Below are 25,766 nucleotides of genomic sequence, written 5' to 3' on the forward strand. Positions count from 1 at the left end.
AATTTAATAGGTTATTTGGTGGTTAGTGGAATTGGTTGCCCACACTAGATCATCATGGTTCGGGCTCGCTGGCGTTGTAATGAGATACTTTGTTATATTTGATTAATTCAAACGAACTTGATTATCCCATTTTGCTGAATTGTTCGAGTGGAATTAATATATGTTGCTGAGTGATTTCGGTAGACCTCGGAATCCCCGGAAGTAGCGCTTTCACATGGTGTAATAATATCAACTGATAGCGCTATTTGTGTTTCATAACAGTTATCTTATGTACTACGTTAACACTACGAGATGAATGGTGGTTATTATGATCACGTTTAAGGCTATTATGATCAGACTTTACTTGTTGCTAATTGGTAAAATGTGCTACAACTACAATAAATTGTAGTCTACAACAATTGAAGATTGAATCGATAATTATTGCGACACTTTCAAACTTGTGTAACATTTTCATACTTGACCAAAATTAACCTCATTTTGTCCCGTTTCTCTTTAGAGTGTATTGTTTACATCTGCTCAGTTGTGTAATTGTCAGTACGATTCCGGTCGATATGGAAGAAAATTAGCAAACCGTTCATGAAATGCAAATGAGAACAAAAGAACAATGATCGCTCATTTCATGCTGAATCCGAATATTTCGACGCGGGACTTTACAAAAAAACTTTTTTTCAAATAACCTGTTGACAAAACTCACCTGTCGCTTCGTGTACGGTGCGAGCTTGATCTTGTGCTCCTGGAAAATATCATCGATGAACGAATGCCACCGGAAGAACACCGGATCGCGCATGGCCGTTGCCACATCGCCCATCACCCCGAACGACTCCAGATGACGATGATCCGGATCGTGCGTGTACGACAGAAAAACGTGCCCGGCGTTGTGCATGTCCCCGTACAGTTGACGATTCGGTGACAGAATCGACGATTCGATGATGTTACCCAGGATATCGATACCCTTTTCCTCATCTAATGCGATGCGGTTTCCTGATTCGTCCACCACATAGCCCTGATGTATGGCTTCGTAGATTCGGTCGATCCACCGTTCCACGTCGGCAACGTCCTGCTTGATTTGATCGACTTCACGGTTCAGATCCTTGATGACCGCATTGTTAACCCGACCCGGCCAGGTTCGACTAGCCACCAGCGAGTCCAGTTTCGGGAAGTAACCTTCCGCAATCGGTTCGCGGAGATTGTTAAGGCGCTTACATCGTTGCAGTCGGTTGCAAAATCGCTCGAAATTATATCGAGCAATCAGCTGAGAATGCATGTAGTAGAACAGCTCCCCGCGACGATCCTTGTCCACTATAGCCCGATTGGAAGCATCAAACGGATATACGAGATGCCAATGCCAGTGGTGTAGGTTGACCCCGATATCCTCCCGGAAGTACCATAAGCGGTGCTCTTCGTCCAAATCGGACGCGGTAAAGTCCTTTGGAATTACTATCGGCATTCGCATTCCCTCGGGCACAACGGTGGCTTCTTCACGCACTTGCTCGAACACCTTCGAATCGACATACTTATCCGGGAAGACTTCAACGATCGTCGGCAGATCGAGATCCTTGGTGTCTCGACGGTGCAGTAGAGCCACCGAGAAGGCATAGTTAAACAGGTACGGGTTAATGCGGTCCCGGGCAAATACGGCACAACTCTGCAGGTCTTCGATGTTGCGCATTCCTGTTGGGTTGGAATAAAATGGAAATGGTAGGTAGATTGCTTGACATAAAACATAAAACCTAAAACTTAAAACTTAAAACTTAAAACCTAAAACCTAAAACCCAAAACCGAAAATCTAAAACCTTAAAATATAAAGCATAAATAATTTAACGGATCAATTTCGCATTTTGGTAAAAAATTATTTTGATGATGTAAAATCCGGTAAGTTTAGACATTTCCACCATGCGCGTGCAAATAAAAAACTGCCGCGTGTTGGGACCATTGAGTTTCGAACATAGCAAGCTGGAAAATAGTTTTCTTATTTTTTCTACACACAGAAAAAAAATGTTGGTAAAAACAAGAGTTTTTCGCTCTTAGCAAAAAACAACCAACGCATACTCATTGTTTGAAAATAAAACTTTTATTTTGATTACTATTCTTCATTGGCTTAAAAAGAAAACTTTTATTTTGATTATTATTCTTGATTAATTTAAAAGTTTTACTTTCAACCTAAAAGTAGGCATTGGTTGTTTTTTGCTAAGAGCGGTTACTTTTACGTTTTTTTAGGTTTTTTACGCGGATTTTCCAATTAACGCGGTTTTTTTACGCGAATTTTCCAATAAACGCGTTTTTTTATGCGGATTTTCCAATTAACGCGATTTTTGCAAAAAATATTCTAAGTCCTTTTGAATGCAAAAGATATAGAAGATTTTCGGAAAGATGGAAGAGACGGCTCTGGAAGATTCCTTATGGCCCGCACCCCAACATTATGGATATTTTCGGAATGGTCTTGAAGAGTAGGTGCCAGCAATTGATTTTTGACGGCACTTTGAAATCAAAGATGGCTTCCGGTTTAGCGAAATTCGCTATAACCCAATCAATATGGGTATTTTCGGAATGGTCTTAACAAGTAGGTGCCAGAAATTGATGTTTGACGCCATTTTGAAATCAAAGATGGCGACTTAAGGTTTGGCGAAATTCGCTATAACCTAATCAATGTGGGTATTTTCGAAATGGTCTTGAAGAGAAGGTGCCAAAAATTGATTTTTGACGCCATTTTGAAATCAAAGATGGCGACTTCCGGTTTAGCGAAATTCGCTATAACCCAATCAATATGGGTATTTTCAGAATGGTCTTGGACAAGTAGGTGCCAGAAATTGATTTTTGACGCCATTTTGAAATCAAAGATGGCGACTTCCGGTTTAGCGAAATTCGCTATCACCCAATCAATATTGGTATTTTCGGAATGGACTTGACGAGTAGGTGCCAGAAATTGATTTTTGACGCATTTTGAAATCCAACATGGCGACATCCGGTTTTAAGAATTTCGTTGTAACACAATCAATATGGTATTTTCGGAATGGACTTGACGAGTAGGTGCCAAAAATTGATTTTTGACGCCATTTTGAAATCAAAGATGGCGACTTCCGATTTAGCGAAAATCGCTATAACCCAATAAATATGGGTATTTTCGGAATGGTCTTTTGCAAAAACCGCGTTAATTGCGAAATCCGTGCAAAAAAAACTTCCAAAAATATTGCTGTCTTTTGCTAACAGTTTTTACGCGGATTTTCGAATTAACGCGGTTTTTTACGCGTATTTTCGAATTAACGCGTTTTTTTACGCGGATTTTCCAATTAACGCTGTTTTTACGCGGATTTTTCAATTACGCGGTTTTTTTACGCGGTACGTATCCCCCGCGTAAAAAAACCTGGGTCTAATTATGTGCTTTTTCGTAACATGGCACTTCCTTCAAATTCTTCAGTGCCCGGCATCAGGCAGTCTTATGTCTCGAGACGCTACCAGATTTTGACTCATTTGCGCGTTTTTATGATGATTTCATATTTACCGTCACAGTTCAAAGATCATCGTGAAATTTCACAGTACTGACGGAAAAGGGCAGAAGAAGAGCGAGGATTGCGGTTTTTCCATATAGAAAGGCGAAAAGACATTTTTTTTCCATTGCTTCAAAAATGAATGAGAAATCAACAAATGCAAGACACAATTAGATGTTAAAAAAAACTAGCCTTGACCAAAATAACGGTCTATTATATGTACTAGAACCGGATGTGGGATTCTTTGCATATATTGAGTTATAAATTTCGTTGCAAAGGATGGCGGTCATACCCAATTTTCCCCTCATAAATATAATGCTTCACATATCCGCCTGTTGTTAGCCAATGACAAAGCAAATAGCTTACGAACGAAAAGGCGGTTTACAATATTTCCATATTCTAAAAATATAGAATAAATTCAAATCATAAAAAATAAATGTGCTCGCGAAAATACTCTTCAGGCTCGAGATAGTAAGTACATTAAATAGCTATTAGCTAGTTTCGTGCGATGAACTAAAACGAACTAATAATGAATATTTGATTAATCCTCAAACATGCTCATCATTCCCCCTTGACCAAGCCACTAAATCAAATGCGCTTCTCCTTCAACAGACGGTATGTTAGTAGCTGAGCTAAAAGAAAAATTGGTTGAGTTACATACACTTTTTTGAGTCTGTCTACCGTGATGTATATTTGATGTATTCAGAGCACAATTTGAACAAGTAAACAAGAAATGCAAAAGCATGGAACGGGTCGGATTTGGGTTCGTTAGAAGATGAATTGATGAGTTGATAACCTTTTCAGTCTCTTGTCGTATAGCTGTACATTTTCGTATTAATTAGGAAGTTATTGGTTGAAATATGTTTGACGAATCTTATCCCTCATAAAGCTAGTATCGATAGAAATTACGTCACTGTTGAAAGATCCTATTTTATCTTAATAACAATTATTAGACCGTGTACAGAATAAAGATTATTCATATTAGCGAATGTAGTTGTTAACCTTAGTTCCACTCTGTCTGTCACTCACTTCAAAGAAGCGACTCATAATATGGTACGGCAGCGCGTAAGTATGAGCCTGTACATATCCTTGCTGGTGCAGTTTGTGGGACTTCGTTAAGCAGCCTACATCCTACAGAAGCGCGAGCATCATAGAGTAGAAACGTTTTTGATCATCTTTCACGTGTATGATGCAGCAAGCAGGAAAAATGCCAAAAGTTGATAAAACTTTCACGCTAATATGCAGCTGATTCCAGATAACGTAATGCGGGATGCTTCTGCATCCCGCACATCCTATAACGAATGCATATTTTTTATACGCATACGACGAATCGTGGGTGGAAGCTTGTTTGAACACGTGGTAAAATTCGTGCAATGCAGGTTTGCATGTGATTCATCTCGTTTCAAGTTATTTCGAGCACTGGAAGCTAGCTCAGTTCCAGTTTGTCATCAGATTGCAGCAGAAATTGTATTGAATTTGTTTCCACAGATAACAGACCAATAAAGCAAGCAACTAAAATATGTTTAGCAAACGTTTACAGCCGAAATACAACTGCCTGACTACATGTAACAAAAAGTTGAGTAAACAGCTATTGTGTGGCATTGATCTTCAGCGTATATTGATTTTAAAGCTCACACAGGTTTTTGAACAAATTAATCCTAAATATTTGTTTTACGGAATTTTTATCAGCCTGTTTTCCGTGACAATTGTGATAAAGTAGCCAAAAGATAAGTTCCCATAAAAAATAATTTCAGAGTTATTCCTCGAAAAATGATAAAAATCAACTGCCCCGCCCACCATCACTACTCACCCATAAAGATATCAATCAGCCGGGCCGCAATCTTCCGATGGCGTGGGATGAACAACGAAAACTGCTCCTGCCGGCCCAACGACATCGGAATGCGCAGATCGGGCAGGGCGATGCTTCGCACCGGAATTCGCTCCTCCGCTTGCTCCCCGAACCGGTTCTGAATTTCCGGACCAATGGGGCGGTATCGATCGGTCAGGTAGTTGTCCGGCACGTCAAATATGGCCTTTCCCTTGCCCATAAAAATTGGCTCCCGGGGGCGATCGTACAGGAGCAGAAGATTTTTCTTGTGAATCATTTTGGTGTATTTGTTTATTTTTCTATGTTTCGCGCACTTTACTAAACGGCACTGAGACGTAAACTGCTGCTCGGTGAAGGATCATTAGTAGTTTTTATAGTTTTTTTTTATTTTCTGCCTTTGTTAATGCGTGCTACTACCGCGCTGCTGAGTTGTCCGTGGTCAGGGAAGTTCGCATGTTATCAGTCCTGTGCTCTGTTTATTTTTTCGTTCTTGGGTTCATTGCCTTATTCGAATTCGTATCCAAAACCGCAGGTTGTGGTAATGACCTTTTTCGTCATGGAGCGTGGTATTACTTTTTCTATGTTGAAGGGATTTAATGGCGAGGCAAATTGTGCGTAACAATTGAATTTAGAGATTGTTGAGTAATGGTGTGTAACCATTGTAGATATGTTCAAGAAACTATCGGACTGTAACGATGTGAACTGGAATGCATTCTGGAACAGTTGACCCATTAGTAACAAGGTTGGTAGATGCGCTAGCTTGTAGAACAAGATAAGGTATTGTTGTATCAACAACGCGGAGAACTTTTAAAATCCATTTAAATTATAATCAAATGTCTTCAAAATTTTTGCTGCCAAAATAACATGCGTTTCCATAATACGCATTGCTGAAAAGTTGAATGGTGCTTTAGCAGATTCATTTTATTCAGTGTATTCATTTTACCAGCTGACATACGTGAGAATTCGAATTCGAGTCATTCATACATGCTAGATTATTTCACGTAATATTTTAACGGGTGTTCAATAAAAAATGAGAATGATTTCAATACCTTTCTGTAATTAAAGCAAATAGCGTAAATTGTTTTCTCTCCGAGAGAATTGCTCTCTGGACTCCCTTGAAATGGGTGACATTAGAGTGACAAGAAAAAAATGCCCCCCATCGGCCCACCCCTGAGTCGATTTGTAATCTCACCAGGAGTACTTGCTCCAAATTTGAAACAAATCAGACAAGTCTAGCTACCGGACCAATGTGCCTGAAGTTCGTATGGGATTTTTTGACAATTTATATGGAAAAGCCCACTAGCTCGCATTTTCGCCGCTAGGTGGCATTGTATGCATTGTGTTATCACTGTAAGTGAAAATAAGATAGAAAATTTAATTGTCTACAACTTTGCCGAAGACTGCTAATCAATCCGACTGTGTTAAAAGAAGTTATTAAACTTTTAACGTAATGCCTGAGTCAGTTTTGCATGGGGCCTAGCAGTGCATGGCTGTGTATCAGTACTCGATTCCCACGAACTATTCATTTTTGTGAAATAACTGTTAGATTTAGCTCAATAGTATGTTCTGAAGAATTGTAGTACATAATACGAGTTATCTTTTGGTTAGAAAATTTTAGTTCCACATGTTACTGCATAGAGGGCGCCAACACTAACTTTTCAACGGAGAGAGATAGAAATTAGGTGTCTTCTACAAAGTTATAGAACAGACATTTTGTAATAATTCTTCCGAACATCTTGGTATTCTGTCTCTCTTCTATAAAAAGTTAGTGTTGGCGCCCTCTATGCGGTCACATGTGGAACTAAAATTTTCCAATCAAAACATCACTCGTATTATGTACTACAATTCTTTTGAACATACTATTGAGCTAAATCTAACAATTATTTCGCAAAATGAATAGTTCGTGGGAATCGAGTACTGATACACAGCCATGAACTGTTAGGCCCCATGCAAAACTGACTCAGACATCACTTCGCTAAAAGTTTATTAACTTCTTTTAACAAAGTCGGATTGACCAGCAGTCTTCGGCAAAGTTGTAGACAATTAACTTATCTATCTTATTTTAACTTATAGTGATCATACGATGCATGCAGTGTCACCTAGCGGTGAAAATGCGAGTTAGTGGGTTTTCTCCATATAAATTGTCGAAAAATCTCATACAAAGTGCAGGCACGTTGGTCCGGTAGCTAAACTTGTCCGATTTGCTTCAAATTTGGTGCAGGTACTCCTGGTGGAACTAGGAATCGACTAAGGGGTGGACCGATTGACTTTTCAAAAATTCATTGTTTTTCTAGGCAGTCTAGGGTGACATGTTTCTTTTCGTTCGGATGCTGTCAGTTCCATCGAATATGGCGTCGAAACAGCAAGCACTCCGCGAGCGTGTAGTACGGTTTTACGAAACGCATGGTCATCGTGCAATTCATTTCAACACCAGTCATGTAAAACAGTCGACAGAGAAAACACATCGAGTAAACGTTATATATATATATATATATATATATATATATATATATATATATATATATATATATATATATATATATATATATATATATATATATATATATATATATATATATATATATATATATATATATATATATATATATATATATATATATATATATATATATATATATATATATATATATATATATATATATTCTGTTTCTTGGTTTTTATTCTTACACATCACTGTGGCGCATAATATTCTTCTGCGTTTGTCATTTTACCGTAAATTAAGATTTGGAATTTAGCAAAGCAAAACGGAATTTCAACTTTAAGACTATTTTGTTTCTGCAGCACAAGAATTTTTGCATAAAAATCTGGGACCAATCGAAAAAATGTACATACAACATAGGACACCAAATACTTGAGGTTCTTCAAATATATTGAAAGGTAGCCATAGTTGCATTGACTCCTATTATCAGATTTAGGGTAAAGTTATGGTCGATTGGACTACTGCAATCATACTTTTACAAAGGAATTTTTAAATTTTTTTTTGTGCTTTAAGCTTTCATGACGGCCTAATGTTTTTTTTAAAGACGAAGTGTAGTAGAAAAATAACATTATTGTTTCTGTACCAATCTACGACAGCATAGCGTATGATGCCAAACCCGGCGGAGAACGTATCGAGTCTTCGTGCGACCTCAAGAAGTCCAGAAGTTACTTTTGGAGACTTTTGTGCAGATTTGTTCGTTAACCGGGGACGTGGTGAAGAACTGAATATTGGGCAGATCCGCGAATCGCATGCCAAACAAGAATTTTGTAACCAATTTCGACATAAACTTTTTTCCACTTTCTGTATAGCTTCTTGTGAAAGTTTTGTCCCCTTGTTCTGGTTGCCGCTTATGCTGGGTGACTTTCGAACTTGTTGTACAAAACGTTTTATTGGAAAAGAATGTAGTTACTTTGAGCTGGGAGTTAAGTTTTGTGACTTGATGTTGCTGTCTTTGGTTTTGGGAAGAACCGAAGCAACCTTTGCCGGAGAAGGTGTCAATTTTTCGCCTCTGACCATATTTTTTCGAAAGTAATCGTTCAAAAATGTTGCAAGCGAACTACTAAAAACTGTTGACAAAAATCATTTCGAAGCCAGCAAGTCGTGCCCCAATCGGACTAATTTTGGGAAGACCCTAAGAGAAGAGAAGACAATCGCGTAGCTAATTTGATCCAGTCCTAACCTCAATATTGAACCAGCTTCTGATTGGTCATTTTGCCAGTCATGAGCGTTCATTATATTTACAATCGGGATGGAAAACAGTGCTGCTGAATCTATTCTGGCTATTTTTCATACACATCAACATTTCGTGCAAATTGAATAAAAGACCTGAATGACGATATAGTTACGCGTATTGTTAAGAGAGACATGAATAAATATTTAATTTAATTTTTAAATGCAGCTAGCATTGTAAATTCTTGGTAGAGGTGCGATCTTTTAGGTACAATTATTTTCGGCAATTGTAAGAAGCATTCAAAGGGAATCTGGCAACGATTAACGCTTGTTGTCTTCAGATTTATGGCAAGGCCAAGTCGAGAAAATTAAGAAGAGCAAGAAGCCTGTTGCCGTCTCTTCTCTTAGGGAAGACCCAGCTCCATGGAATCGGACCAACCTTCAACGCTGAGCCAAAACTGTTTCATATCAACAATGCAAAATGCACTGAATCTGACAAAGCCTTTCCATCGTCCCCACCGGATTTTGGCAACATCCAATACCAAGCGAATCTTCGGAGTAATAACATGTGAACATGGTCGGAACAAATCTAAATTCTCCGCCTTGATTCAGCAATGCGGATCTATGTTGGGTCCTTGTCCTTGTCGTTTTCTACATAATTAACATAGTGACTCGCATTCACTCGTCCACGAAAAATTTCCCGATGTTGATCTTCAGAATCTTTAGCATTAACCGCTTGACCAGAGCATTAACTACGGATTGCATCGCGGAAATCGTGAGTATATTAGATGGATGGAGAACTATTGTGGATAACGTTTAGGAGGTTCCTGTGAAATCCCACCGTGAAGGATGAAAACATTGTAGGACCTGCGAGTCTCCGACGATTCTGGGTATCCGTCGGGATCTTTCCATTCCAAAAAGCGGCTGCTGCTACTGTAAAGTAGTAAGAACACCGTGTCCGAAGGTCGATAGGTTGCCAAGACTATTTTCTCTCGATGAATACAATGGGATCATGTTGGTGACATTGGAAATAAAACGATGTTCTATTACAATCGGATTGGAGGACCTAGCATTACTTAACCGGTGAGTTCGTTTACAAACAAAAATAAGTTGCGAGAAGAAGTGTTTTCTAGGCTCACTTTGGGTTGCTGAGTGTTTTCTAGGCTCACTTTGGGTTGCTGAGCACGAAAACAGTGTTCATTGTTTTTTCAGGGACGCGCTTTGGAGATTTTTTCGAAAAACATTTTTTCGTCTTTTTGTTGTTGGTCTAAATCCAGTGAGAAATGTGTAATGCGTCTCGACTACATGTATATTTTCAGAGTTACATGCGGCTAAAGTCGAAATAAAAAAAAATAATTTCAAAAAATCACGAAAATTATTCTTGTCAAACTTTGGTCGCTTGAAACATCAATAAATTTATATTTGGTTTACACATATTGCATAGAGCGAGTAAAGTCGCTTTAACCTAGGCTTAATGAGCCAGGGCAAGGTGTAAATACCTCTGTCCCATCCCAAAGGACCAAAGGAGTGACATTAACCGTCTTAGCCAAGTCACTCCCAACGATTTATCATATCCCCTTTAAACTGAAACGGTCGGTACGGTTGTCCTCGTTTCTTCCTCCTTCGAGATTCAAAAGGATTCGCTAGTTTGATTATTCATTAAATGAATAATTTAATTACTGTATAATTTTGAATCATCTTTAAAACAAACTCTGCACAGTAGGCCTGGCCGTTTTAATATTTGCGACATATTACATATAATATGCTTCAAATGTTAATATTGACAAGAAAAACACTAAAGTGTAACTGCAGTGTTTCCAGGATGCTTTTCAATACTGGCTGTGCAAGGGTTAGAATAGAATAGAATAGAAAATGTTGTACAAAACGTTTTACGTATTCCGAGTTGCTGTTGATCCCTAGTAACAAATAAATCTCGGAACTCCTGGTCCTGGTTTAGTATGATCATGCGTAAATACGGTACTGAGGTAGGTAGGGTGAAAAGATAAATAGTGTGAAAATAGGCTCGTCAGGCTATGTAAGGAATCTTCCTGGTTGCTTGATCAGTATATGGGCAAGTTTTCATACCGCGTCATATCCTATATAGGGTGTTGAGTAGACTGCTCAGAAAGATAATCAATTTTTGAAAACTTAACCGGCTCACTAGACTGCCCAGAAAAAAAAAGAATTTTTGAAAACTCAATCGGCTCACCCCTGAGTCGAATCCTAGTTCCACTAATAAATAAATAATAATAAATCACCAAATTTTAAGCAAATCGGACAAGTCTAGCTACCGGACCAACGTGCTTGAAGTTTGTATGGGATTTTTCGACAATTTCATGGATAAAACCCGCTAGCTAGCATTTTCGCCGCTAGGTAGCACTATATGCATCATATTATCACTATAAGTGAAAATAAAATAGATAATGTAATTGTCTACAACTTTGTCGAAGACTGCTAGTCAATCCGGCTTTGTTAACAGTAATTATTAAACTTTTAACGAAGTGATGTCTGAGTCAGTTTTGCACTGGGCCTAGCAGTGCATGGTTGTGTATCAGTGCGCGATTCTCACGAACTATACATTTTTGTGAAATAATGGTTAAATTTAGCTGTTCGGAAGAATTATGGTACATGATACGAGTTATGTTTTGGTTTGAACATTTTAGTTGGCCGCATAGAGGGCGCCAACTAACTTTTCATAGAAGAGAGATAGTATACCGAAATTTTCGGAAGAATTACTGAAAAATGCTTGCTCTACAACTTTGTAGAAGACACCTAATGCATATCTATATCCGTTGAAAAGTTAGTGTTGGCGCCCTCTATGTGGAAACATGGAAACTAAAATTTAGTAACCAATACATGGCTCGTATTATTTACCATAACTCTTCTGAACATGTTATTGTTATTAAACCTAACCATTATTTCACAAAATTGTTTAGTTCGTGAGAATCGAGTACTGATACACAACCATGCACTGCTAGGCCCCGTGCAAAACTGACTCAGACATCACTTCGTTAAAAGTTTAATAACTTCTGTTAACAAAGCCGGATTGACTAGCACTCTTCGACAAAGTTGTAGACAATCAAATTACCTTTTTTATTTTATACTTACAGTGAAAATACAATGCATATAGTGCTACCTAGCGGCGAAAATACAAGCTAGTGGATTTTCTCCATATTAATTGTCGAAAAATCCCATATAAACTTCAGGCATGTTGGTCCGGTAGCTAGACTTGTCCGATATGCTTCAAATTTGGAGCAAACACTTCTGGTGGGACTAGGAATCGACTGACTCAGAGGTAGGCCGATAAGGGTCATTTTTTTCTTGTCACTCTACGGCTCACCCCCGCTTTGATTCCTAGTCTTACTAGTAGTACTTGTTCCAAATTAGCCCGAGTCTAGCTACCGGACCAATGCGCTTATGGGATTTTTCGACTATTTACATGGAGAAAATCCACTAGCTCGCTAGGCGGCACTGTATGCATCAGATTATCACTGCAAGTGAAAATAAGAAATATAATTTAATTGTGAACAACTTTATCGAAGACTGCAAGTCAATTCGGGTTAGTTAAAATAAGTTACTAAGCATTAGACGAGAAACTAAGTTTTAATGAGCATGTGAACTATACAATCCGCAAAGCTGCCCGAAAGCTTGGCGTTCTTTGTAAGATTAATAGGTTTCTCACATCTGATTCAAAGATAACTGTTTACAAGACCATAATAACTCCCCATTTTGATTACTGTGCTTCTATTTTGTTCTCAGCATCCAAGAAACAGATCTTACCAAACAAGATGATGCGACTGTTACTACGATGTGACAGACTAACTCCGCGACATTTGATGCTCAATTGTTTACAATGGATGTCAGTTCAGCAACGTATAGAATAAAAGAAACTTATTTTCATCTTCAGAGTTTTAAATGGAATGACGCCGCAGTACCTGTGTAGCACTGTTGTGTACGGAAGAGATGTGAACCGGTATGAAACCAGACAAGCCGGCAATCTGACATTGTTCAGCGCTAAGAAATCTTGTACACGGAACTCCTTACTTTATAAAGGCTACAATTTGATCAAAGCATAACCAGAATACGCCAAGCGGACAAGTAACCTAAGAGAATATAAGCCGACCTGCAAGATATTTGTGAGGCAGAAGCCTTTGGATTTATTTTATCGGAAGATATCTGTTCGTAAACCTTCCACACTACAAAAGATGTGTATGGGTGTGAGGTGGGCCATCCCTGTAAATAAAATTATTATGCTTTTAAGTCATGTCTGAGTCAGTTTTGCATAGGGCCTAACAGCGCATGAGATATAAGCACAGAGAATACGGAAAACCTGTATAAACTTACGAATGAAAATATGTTACAAATCATCATCGCGCTCAATTTCGCATACGTGACTGTAACGTGTATCCAAGATTGCACACAACATCCGTACACCGATTACCAAGCCGATTACTAAAAACCCGCTGACTGATCTTAGCGCGGACTAGCGGCAAGTGTCTACTATATGATGTCATTGAAAACTGATAGTTGGATTTCTTACATACATTGAAGCCTTCACTTGGTTGTCAGTTGCCAGTGATGTAAACAAAAAATAATAACGTGCTCGGAGAAACACCTTAACTTGAGGACTCCCGTTGACAGTCGCCTTTTATGATATGGGAGCAAGAACGCTGTGGATCAACGATTGGCTGAGATACTTCAACCCGCTGGGTTGGTTTTGTCCGAAGAAAGATAATAGACTGTTTTTTTATTTCGTTTATTTGACACGGCTCATAGCGGTAGCTTAACGGAGCCGTAGATCTTTCAATGAAAGCAAATATTATTGATTACACGTTGGATCTCGTGCGCACAACTTTTTATTGCGTGCGGAGACCTTCTTTCGCGGCTCGCCTACTGCGTCATGGGGATCACTTAATTCTTTTCTATCGTTAAAGGTCTACAAAATAAAGAATGAGCAAGTTTTGACATAAGAAATGTCTCTTTCCACTGCTAGGTGGGTTGAATAAGTTTGTTTTTTAATCAATTGCAGAAACATTTTAGTATATAAAATTTGCCAGCTGTACACATGCAAAACACATCATAATACTGAGCATCCCTAGCTTGCTGCTGGCTGCCTTGGCAAGCATGAACGAGTATTGGATTGAATCCAACTGGATCGCATGGAGAGTGCAAAACTTTCCGGAAACCGCAGAACGAACTTTCATTCTGAATTTGTGGCCATTATAACGAAGCACTACCGACAGCCAGGTCAATGTCATCTACATAATTTGCTCTCTAGTTGGCGTTTTTTTTTCCTCCGCCTTCGTGCGTCGTTGAAAAGTTTAATCGTATATCTTTGTGGGTCAACGTGTTTTCAAGCAACGCAAATTAATCCGCTCCGTTGGTTTGATTTTCAATCCTATGACACGGCAATCTATTTGCAATTTATCTCAGGAAATCATTATGAACTCTCATTTGGTTCATCTGCCTCGCCAGGGTGATATATCTTTCATTGAATCGGCTTTGTTTTTCCTCCTTTCGCAGATATATTGCAATCGTGCACCCGCTGCGGCACCGGACTTCGAGAAAGAAGGCTCGCTTGTTCCTGCTCATCATCTGGGTTCTGAGCTGTGTGCTGGCCGCTCCCTGTCTAATGTACTCGACTGTGATGACGAAACGGTAAGTTTCTATACATATACGCGGAAAATCGCCGCTTAGTTCAATGATAGGTATAAAGCAAATATTTAATGTGAGAAATATGGAATGCTGTACGATTTGTTGAACTGGGTAGTTTCAATATAGCAATAAATACAAGATAAGTTGAACTCTAACCTTGTATGTACCGCGGTGTATTTTTGCCGTACTATTTTGAAAACCAGCGGAGGATAGCTCACGAGAAATGCTTCTTGCAACTGAATACATAAAAGCTGTGCATAATACAGCTTGAAGCAAACAAAATAACTCCGTTCTAGAAGTATACGAAATGCTTGAGAGGATGCTACTACAATGATTTCTCCACGTCTGGCAATTTGACTTGCCTTCAGTTTGTTTGTGATTTCGATGCAACGTTTGCCCCTGTCACGGAGGCGAGCTATTCATAGAAGACAATAATAAAACCAGTTGATTTCGTTGGAAAAATGAAACATTAACTCGACCTTCGATCAACTTTATGATTATTTTCAACAACTGCTTCTTGAAGGATATTTTCGTTCTCTATCCATGACATGTAAAAAAACAGTAAATAAACGACATTTTTGGTGAAACACATCGTCAGTTTCGTGCAATATGGGTACAATTCAAAAACTGCGAATGATTAGAATAAAATTGAATTTGAAAATGTTTATCCCGAAACGGTAAAACATTTATATGACTACCGACGACTTTTTAATCTGTAGTTTTATTTGCTGCTTTTCTTTTATTTTTTTTTATTTTTTCTTTACTTTTTTGTATTAGCCTGTTTTTTACATTTTTTTTATTGTTATTATTGATATTGTTAAGTTCTGTATTGTGTACTCAATTGAAAAGATATGGGGTTTATACTGCCGTTCTACGCATAATTGTCCCATGTTGCTTTTTGGTGATTTTCACTTTTTTTAACCAAACAGTCCTTTTTGATGTATATTTTCAGAAAACACATCCAAATCATAAAGTTTGTTCGAAGACTTCGTGAAAAAATACCAAGTCTGTTTGTCCCATTGTTGATATTCTACGCATAATAATTATTGTCCCACTAACAAAAATCCCAAAAAAGTGCGCAATAAAAAAATAATTACGTAGCGTTTAGTTAAGAAGTACATTACGCTAGATGTCGGGCACTGAAAAAATTGATGGAAAAATACAGGATCATTAAAAATGGCAGTGGCAATATTAATCACAGCAGTGAGAACAATCCTGTAAAGCTCTTCATAACTATCGTCGCTTGCATAACATGGCGAACGCATTGAGGATAATGAGCCTATTTTCGCAATGTTTCTATTATCACGCTACCCATTTGAAGCCGTTGGTTAGTGCAGCGTTTGCTATCTTTGTTCAACAAATTGGATCAAATGGTAAGGCGACAATTGGAGCACTCGATTGGAACTTTAGTTGCGATCAAACACTAGCATTTCATCGTTTTTAGGCCATTTGTGTTATTAGATTGGTTCTTAAGAACGAAGCAATGTTGTGAATGCCAAATTAATACACTCCATCGAGTGTAGGCAGAGTAATTAATGATCTTGTGAGGTACCCTTCTAAATAGTGTAAAAATAGGTACTTTACCCTATGTCCAATTTTGATAAAGCAACAAATCTCCCGAGTAACAGAAAAACTCACGACATACACTTTTGTAAAAAAATGAGTTATGAGCATCATTTACAAAGATCGTTATGGGACTGATATGCGTAGAACTTTCCGGTTTCCGCTCGATTTCTCGGCATAACAGTCCCACTTAACATTTTTCTTAAAAACTAACGTTAATTGAATCTCTATAATAAAAAACTGGACTGATTATAATGAAAACGATTGCCATGAACGTAATTTTGGACAATAAAGCTTTATTTGTTACACCGTATCCCTCCAGATGGCTAATACAATTTTCATCTTCAATCGCGTTTTTCTCAGTTGCCAGTTTTGCAACATGGGACAATTGGGCGTAGAACGGCAGTATATGCCAATTTGAGAAGAGTTAATGTTTCACTCAAATTGGCTTTTCCCCATCCCCATATTCATTAAGACCAACTAGGTCATATGATAAATAAAATTATTTGTACTCTGTGTAAAACATTTTGCTGCAGTCTACATCTCGGGCGCGTATGTTATCGGGTATAACACGAACCGCTTCCATCATGGATGTGTAAAAAACAGAAGTCTAGAATTTATTTGTTGTGCCATGTAGTCAAGATTAAAGAACATAAACCGGATTTGATATTTAAGATACCGTAAAACGGGGGAACATTGATTAATTTTTCTACATTTTTCGAATAACTTTCTTCAAATCAGGTAGATGTAACTGTTTGCATTTTTAGAACAAGTACTAGTACCCATAGACTGAAAACGTCCAAATTGTTTGGTAATCTATTTCGTTTTACTATTAAAATAAAATAAATTTGTTGTAAATTTTCATTCCTTGTTTTCGGGGTAATTTTGATCAGCAAAATATGTGTATCAAAATAAGAAATAACGCTCCAAATGGTGTGTAGATTGCATATCGGCAGGCGATTTTTTGACCCGTTATTGTGTCGTCCGTAAGAAAACAAAATTGCCTGGAAAGATACAGCTGACTTTTATTGAACTTTTTCAAGAAAATAGTCGAAATAAAATAGCATTAAAAATCTCAGATTTTTTAAATAAATTATTGGACAAAAATATTTACGGTTTCTAAAAAAGTGATCAATTCAGTTGAAGTTGGTTGATTTCATTTATATACAAAGAATTGTTTGAACAGGTTGAAACGATGCATGAAAGTTGTATCATTTTCAATTTGAATTTGTGTTCATAAAAGGTACATTAAATGACGAAATAATCGTTGCCGGTAGGTGCTGAACATGTTTAGAATATGATTTGTATTTTGTTTCGATGATTTTGTTAAAGGGAATCGTCTTATCGTACGTTACTGAAAAAAGTTTCATTTGATCAAACTATCGATTTTTTCTACGTAACGCCCGTAAGCACTTCGGAATTCATGGCAGGAGTCAAGTGCAGATTCTTCAACAAATTGAATATATTTCTGTCTGGCCCTGGGGCTTAATTGTTACATAACAAAAGAGCAAGTGTGAACTCCACTATCGAAAATCGTGCTTCGGATGCGACGCAACAGGACTTCTTCTCTATCGGCACAGTCTGATGAGACGTTCTTCACGAAATCTAATATCCAGCGTATCGAACATTTCACGTTTTCGTTAGTACTGTTTCGATTAAGAATGCGTCATGGCCCCAAAAAGTGCTTCTCGCTGTTTCTCCCGCTAAGCCGTCAACAAACCCGCGCCAATATCCGCGTGTTCAGCTTTCATCAATCCTTTCTTTTGCATTTCTAATACCGCGTATATTAGGAAATTTTCTGGTGAACCGATGATCAAAATGTCCTTAAATGCTGGAGAGTTTTCACCATACAATTCTGAGCATCCATCAAAAAAATTGATTAAAAAATGTATTTCACTTTAACTGACATAAATTTAAAATATATTTTTTTATATTTCACAGTTACCATAACGGCAAAACGAGAACGCTTTGCTACATGCTTTGGCCGGATGGGCGATATCCGACTTCCATGGCAGACTACATGTAAGTAGGTTTTTGTTTTCTTCTTTTGAACGTATACGTGCGTTGTAACCTTAATTTCTACCTTAAAACAATAAATTTGTTAAGGTACACCGGCGCAAGCTGAAATGCGGGTTAAGTTGGAACGAAAGTTTGAACCTTCACCAGCAAAAAGCAATCGTCGAGATTATTTTCCCGTACATTTTGAATGCCATAAACGTAGGTTTGAAACGACTCAACGAGCTGCAACATGTTGTTTAATTTTCGTCGTTCTTGAAATTAAAAATCCAAACCAATGGGTTTTTCTAACCAATTCAATCGATCCAAAAATGTAATCATTGCTAATTATTCGTAAAAAATGTATGTTAAGCAATCATTTAATGTCTATCGAGTGTGAAGATTATAAAAGGTTCGCGAAGAAGCTATTTTTAATCTTAAAGTTTTGGCGTTTCAACATACCCCTTATTTTTGTACCACTTGGTAAAAATAGAATTGTATACACTGCCGCTCTACGCATAATTGTCCCATGTGTATATGGAATCCCATAGCACATGGGACGTTATGCTTATAGCGGTAGTACAGAGCTCTTGTAACAAATGATGGTTTATGCAAAGGGGCCGTTCATATACCACGTGGACAAAAAACTTTCGTTTTCGACCCCATCCTCCCCTTTCGTGGACAAGCGTGGACAATTCCTATACCCCTACCCCCTCCCTACGATGCCCACGTGGACTTTCCGTGTCGGGTAATGTAACAAAAATGGGTTTCGCAGAAATTTTTTCAATGCGTCAGACTACTATGATGCAGAAGGACGTAATGAAAAGCGTTCAATCGTCAACCGGAGAATGCCATACACTTCTGTAGTCATTTGTGAAATTTCCATGAAAATATTTTATTTCTGGACTACTTTTATATTTACGTTTTAAAGATTCATCATAATATGAAAAAATTGAAGTAAGTCATGGATTCTAGAATCGGTTCGTAATTTCAACCACAAGCTTTGAAATCCAAAATTAGGATTTGGCCAAGTTACAGAAGATTGCATCAAGTAATTCAGACAGAAATTTTTTTCTCGGATTTTTTTTCTCATGTGGTTTTGATAGTGATAGATGATAGTTACCATCGATGTTTTCAATTTTCACACATGCATGGATACTCACATACTATGTTGTTAGAGGCATTTTGACTATTTCAAAGTCTTGAAAAAATTTAAAGGTAAGCGCTCACACCAATGACGATAAAAATTTGTTTCCTTTTTATATAAGTCAAAAATGTCCACGTGGACATTTCCCATTTAATTCGCTAGTTGAACGGACTGTCAAAAACTCTGCAAAGAATACATTATTAGTGTAAAAGATAGTTAGATAGATTATCAAAGTCAATTTGACATGAGATTTTGACGTTCAGATACTTTTTAGTTGGACAATGGTGCAACTAGCAGAGGTCGTCCAGTTAAAAAGTCCAGCGAATCACGATTGTATTATATATCTATATCCGGTCAAACCAGCAGCAAAGCTTAGTTTCGAATAGACGTTATTCTTAGAAAAACTCTAGAAAGAGAATTGCGGAGAGAAAAATAGCATTTTTGGCATCGTATGCCCCGGCATTGTATGGCATCACGTCCAATGTTATAAGTATAGGCTAAGAGGGTGACGTGACGTCATATTTTCGTAGCCAACATAAGAACTTTGCTTGTAACAAAATGAACTAAATTAATTCTAAATACGAACGAGGAGCACTTTAGTTAACATCAAATCAGTTAATGTGTTCATTGTTTTCTATTGCTTACTGCTACTATTGTTTGTTGATGACGTTGTCAAACTGACCCCCATCGATCGGTGGAAAAACGATGTTGTCTATTGTCAAACTCTGTATGTAGATATAGGGATGCCAGTTACCTGGTATAGGCAGTATTCGATTGGATTCGTTTTTTGACAGCAAAACCCGAATCCAATCGATTCAAAATAGAGTCTCCGCAGTTCTCTTTCTAGAGTTTTCTAGTTATTCTTATGCCGTTTCAGCTTGACCCCGAAACTGAGTCAGGTTCCGCTGTCAGTCCATGGATTTTACAGCTCAGGGCGGTAGTATGTATCTCGCATGGTTTTTGAATAGGATTAATACGCATACTGCCAAAATATACATTGAGGGGAAGTATCGGACAAACCATTACTAGCCGATTGTAGATCACAGAAAACTATTCTCTTTCATAAAATGTTAACATACGTGCTCGGTATGTAACGGTTTGTCCGGATTTTTTCCTCGAAGTGAATTTTGACAGCATGCGTATTGGCCCTTGACGGTTCTCACTGTTGTCGTTAGTTGAACTTAGCCTAAAAGCAGGCAGTACTGATGGCTCTAGTACTGCAATCTGTCAATTTTTGAATAGTATAATATTCAATACTAGCTATAATACGAATAAAATCCTCTTTCCCAATTGAACCGCGCGTCGAGGAGTCCTGTCTTGTTGTACTAGAAGTGCTTACTTATCTTTGCGCTCCTTTTTCCAACCGTGTTAATTGGTGAGGTTTTCGATTGTGCATCTACGTGTCTTCCGTGTGTGAGTTCCGAAAATTGAACCGCCAGGAATCACGATGTTATCTGAACAGCCTCTTCAAAAAAAAAATACCCGGCATATTTGTCCAAGACAGTGGGGTCAACATTTATTCTCCGATACCTAGAAAGGCAAATAAATAATGAAATAATTGTGTCTAATATAGGACTTTAATACTTTTCGTACTACCATTTTCGGAACAATGCTCGGTGAGATATACAGAAAATAAATTTTTAATGGTTTTAATTATTTGAAACAGAAATCAAGTTGCTCAAAGTTTTATACGCATTAAATACAGTATTTTTATGAAATTGGAACGATTTATTGTATATATTTTCTTAAATTCATATCATGACCAAATCACGCGCCCTTTCGATCTGCACCAGTGAACTCGACGAAATGTAGAGCCATTTCTTTTTTGACTCGTTCACCCTCCAATATTTCAGCAACTTAAGGAAATGCTCGATTATCTCAGGATTGACAATAAATGAATAGAAAACGGCAACACTGAGCATGGTTCGTGGCTGACCGTCTCTCCTTCGGCACTTGCCACCGAGAGAATTTGTTCTACACAAAAAATTTCCTGAGTGAACAGATCCTTGTGTAGCATAATGGCTGCAGATAAATCAGAACAGAGACGGATGTTGGGTCAGACAAACTGAACTCACTCCACCGCTTCGCAATAATTTTACGTTCGTCGGTACTTGTAGGGGAGAATGAATAATTGGTTAAGGGCAATCAATCTGAAAAAGAACCGATAACGTTTTTGTGGCCTTTGCTTTGGGAGTTTAGATACTGCTATTCCCGTTTGTTGGTTTGATGAATGTTTTCAGGTTTAGTTTTAGGATTTATTGGGAATAAACTTGGGTTAATGATGTTATAACATTTCTAACTTGATTTATCAATTGTCTCAGATCAAAAGCAGTATGAGGTAGTCGTCCTACGTTAGTTGAAAAGAAAACTGAATGGCTGGCATCCAAAAGGGGCTAACCCACATTTTGTATTTTTTATAGGAAATGGAAAAAAACTTCCGCATTTCCAAATTAACATTGTAAAAATATATTATTTTATTAGTAGTTCATTGACCCATGTTGCCTAGAAAAAATAAGATCATTACGTGTACTACTTTTCAATTCACGAGCATTTTCGCAATTCGGGGAGCTAACCCTGGGGGTACCTAGCGTTCCAAAAGTACTAACCCACAATTCACACGTCCCTACCTTATCTTTCGTTTTAGAGTTATGGTGTCTTTGGCAAAGTAGTTGTCTGACATCTAGTGCTTTATTTGATCATTTCATATTAGTTCGGAATTCAGTCGCAAGGACGACGCTGTTTAATGGAACGAGATAGAAAGATGGTGTTTACGGCAAAGTTGTATGTCAGGTAATTATAAGTCTATCTTCTGAAGACACCAACTTTGTAGGTCTTACAGGTTTTGAAATATAGCGCATTTTTGAAAACATAATCTGTAAGTAAATGTTTTAACTAAAACCTTCTTTATCTCGAAACATACAGGACTTACGAAGTTTGCATCTTCAGAAGATATGTTTAAAATAATAGGACAACTTTCTCGAAGACAATACATTTCTATCGAGCTTCATTAAAAATTTGATAACACCGCCGCGCTAGCGACTGAATTCCGAACTAGTGTGATTCAATCAAATAAAGCGCTAAGTGCCATACAGCTCTTCCGAAGACACTATAACTCTATAACGAAAGATACTAATTGATTCCACGTTTTTTAACTTTCTGACCACAATGTAAAGGCATGATACCTTCACTGGAATTTTCGAAAAAGTATGCTCAAAAATATACATTTGTGCAAGAAATATATATTAGATAGAAAATAGCCATACATAGCAAGTGTATGAGGGGCACTTACCTTCAGGAACGACTGGTTGGGTCGAAACGTCAACGTATAATGCAATCCAACTAAAAACAGTATTATATGTGAGCTACAACACAAAATTTACTGATTGCGAATCGATTGACTACTCTTTCTTAAAACCTCGGAAAACGAACGAGAAAACTTGAATTTCTATAAGACTCAATATGGGGTTAGCCCCTTTTAAACACCAGCTAGTATTGGGGTTAGCTCCATGGTCAATTTTGACTGCTAATAGCAAAAAATCTAAAAATTATTTTCAAAATTGTTAAATGGCAGTACACGTGGATTACTTTTTTTTGTTTTTTTTTATTTTTTTTTGTTTTTTTATTTTTTATTTTGACGTAGGACTACGTCTTTGTTTTCGATATAGGGGTGCACGTTGCAAATTCTACAAAAATGGTATGTAACGAAAAGTGGTCCAATTTTAAACGCATATAATTCAGCCATCTCACGATAAATTTTCAATTTTTTGCGCATGTCGCCCCGAAATACTTCTAAGAATAGATTCCAATAGATAAACCCAAAGATTTTTGATATCATGGCATTAAAAATTTAAATAATGAACAACCTAGTCAAAATATCGCGCATTTACACACAGAAGATAGCGTTTCCCTAGTCCAGCACGACAGATTTGTGTACCTAGCGCGCTACGCTTCTATGAATGATGTCATCATCGACTATTTAAACGGACGGATTTCGCCGAAGCAGCTCAGTCGCCTGTTGAGAGGCAGGCGAAGCAGATCACTGCGCTTGTAGCTGAGTTAGAAGTCCGTTACACTGCCTGTGGAGGTACGTTACCCAGTGAATGCAAATAAGCTTGTCCGTATGCTATCTTTTGTGTTGTGCTCGTTTCCAGCACACTTTTATGTATAATTATTCGTACACAAAATAGTTTGTACATGTGAGCTCCATTTGCAAACACGGTTCACATAGTGTCGTGGTATTAGTTGTCTCTTTCGCTCTATCATCAGCGTTGATTCATTTTGCTTTGTGCGCTTGGGTTTAATGTTTGAAGCGAATGTGTAGGTAGATAGATCTAATTTGTTACTAAATTGCACAACGAAAGTTTATTATTTACGTTCGATCAATTTCTTGATTCATTTCCCCATCACGTGATTCATTTCCACTCAGCCTATAGTACTTTGATTCTACTAATAGGTACATACTACAGAGCCTATTTATGAATGAATATACTGCCACTTGAAAAACCGTTGCAAAAACGCATCTTGTGCATATATAAAATTGTTTTCGATTCTTATATATTTATAGTTTTGATATATGATTAAGACCACTGCATTTGCTATATTTGTACTTTAGGAAAGTTATAATAATGGCAAAATATAACTAGAATGCTTGGTCTATACATGAAATGAGATTATATTGTCTAAAATTTGATTTTTCTTCACTGGTTTGAGTTTTTTACCACACACAATCGAAAAGTTTTTACAAGCTAATCTTATTCTATAAAGATTTAGTTCCAGATATTAGTTCGGTCACAGTTTTCTGTCTTCTTTCTTCAGATCTTCTTAAATAAGTTTAATCGGATTCGATCACCTACTACAAATGAAATGACCTGATAACCAAGAAGGTTTGGTTCAATATGTAATATTCGATGTTGATTGGTTGTGATTAAACCATACATAAGAAATATGTTTGATTTATTATTACTATAAATGTACTAAGAAAATAAATATTTTACATTAAGTAGTATAGTCCTACGTCTACAGCTCGTGCAACCCCATAGGGCTGCCCCTTGTAGCTTTTTTTCTATTTTTTGTTTTTTTTTTTGATTTTTGTTTTTTTATTTTTGTTTTTGTTTTTTTATTTTTTATGCTTTTTTATTTTTTTACTTAGAACTATCAAAAATGCAAAAAATGTCGATTTCGGAAAAAATGTAGGTTAACCGCTTTTGGATGGCTGCCATTCTAACTAACTATTGAACAGCAATTGCTGAAAAAAATGCGAATAAATTAAAACTGGTCGCTATTATGGGACGTGAAAAGCTGGTAAGGTTCAGTAAATAAACAATAAAAATAAAAAATAAAATTGCATTTATCGATAGTACTCAATTTTTTGGGCAAGCAGAATATTTTTAATTGATTTTCGGTTAAAACGTAAACGACACCTTTGGTCTTACTTGACAGCGGTTTCCGTCACGGCGATTTGCTTCTTTAGCAGCAAAAGGATTTGGATTAATTAAATTCATAATGAATATAATTGTTTGTGCACAAAAAAGACTAACATATAAGATTGATTATGTATATTAGCATGGGTCGAGATAGCATGAAAAAAAAAAATTATGTCCTAATTAACAATTACGACACTTTTGGAGTTCTTTTGTAGTTTTGTAGTTCCAGTGTGGAAATTATGAGCCATTTAAGCCAATATATTCTGATTCTTGATTCATTGCGTTTAAAGTTTAATGGAAATTAGTATAGGAAAATGCACTTCTTATTGTTTTTGTCTCCGCAAGTCTGTGTATAAAGTATCTGTACTTTTTCGCATACATACACGCAGAGCTTTATTTATTCATCGATATCATACTTTTCTATCTGCTTCTCGTTTCTTCTGCTGCAAATTTTATGCATTGGATATATTCGGTCTATCCACTCATTGAATGCTTACTAAAAGAATATGCTAGAAAATGCATAAAAATGACAGAAGAATAAAAGAGACGAGAATAGAAAGTATGCTAACATATTTTATTTCTCTTTTTCACTCAAATGCATATTTTAGTTTCTCTATTTCACTCAAATGCAATAAACGATTAGTCCATAATATGATCAACAGCTTTGCCGATAACTCTAACTTGCTAGGTTATTTTATAAAGTTTTTATTACGATTTTAAGATAGATGAGTTAAATCCTAGAGAAGAGAAGACAATCGCGAGCCTGCCAGCTTCCGGGGCTACCGTTCTTCACCGCCCAGCACTTGCAAAGTTTGCCAATAAATATACGATTTGGCAAGCGATCTGCTCATGTGGAAAACGGAGTGCTGTTCGTGACTACCGGGACTGTCAACGGGAAAATCTACCTCAAGGAGTGTCTACAGAAGCGTCTGCTTCCTCTGTTAAAGCTACACGAGGGCCCTTCGATCTTCTGGCCACAAGAACATGAAACCCACCCCCA

General features: G+C 37.3%; 2 protein-coding genes across 3 annotated transcripts in view; one reads left to right on the forward strand and one right to left on the reverse strand.

The window, feature by feature from the left end:
• The window catches only part of LOC131677340 (phenoloxidase 2), a 32,050-nt gene extending 26,460 nt beyond the window's left edge, over positions 1-5,590 (reverse strand). The window contains exons 1-2 of the mRNA XM_058957086.1: positions 5,296-5,590; positions 695-1,671 (exon numbers count right to left, since the gene is read on the reverse strand). Coding sequence (XP_058813069.1) covers positions 695-1,671; positions 5,296-5,590 — 1,272 coding nt within the window. The remainder of the gene's footprint in view (positions 1-694; positions 1,672-5,295) is intronic.
• The window catches only part of LOC131677342 (tachykinin-like peptides receptor 86C), a 170,046-nt gene that overhangs the window by 84,657 nt on the left and 59,623 nt on the right, over positions 1-25,766 (forward strand). For both annotated transcript variants that reach the window (XM_058957090.1, XM_058957091.1), the window contains exons 5-6: positions 14,507-14,641; positions 18,143-18,223. In XM_058957090.1, the coding sequence (XP_058813073.1) occupies positions 14,507-14,641; positions 18,143-18,223 (216 nt within the window). The remainder of the gene's footprint in view (positions 1-14,506; positions 14,642-18,142; positions 18,224-25,766) is intronic.

This window comes from Topomyia yanbarensis, chromosome 1 (assembly GCF_030247195.1).
Source record: "Topomyia yanbarensis strain Yona2022 chromosome 1, ASM3024719v1, whole genome shotgun sequence".
In the NCBI taxonomy this organism is placed as follows: Eukaryota; Metazoa; Arthropoda; class Insecta; order Diptera; family Culicidae; genus Topomyia; species Topomyia yanbarensis.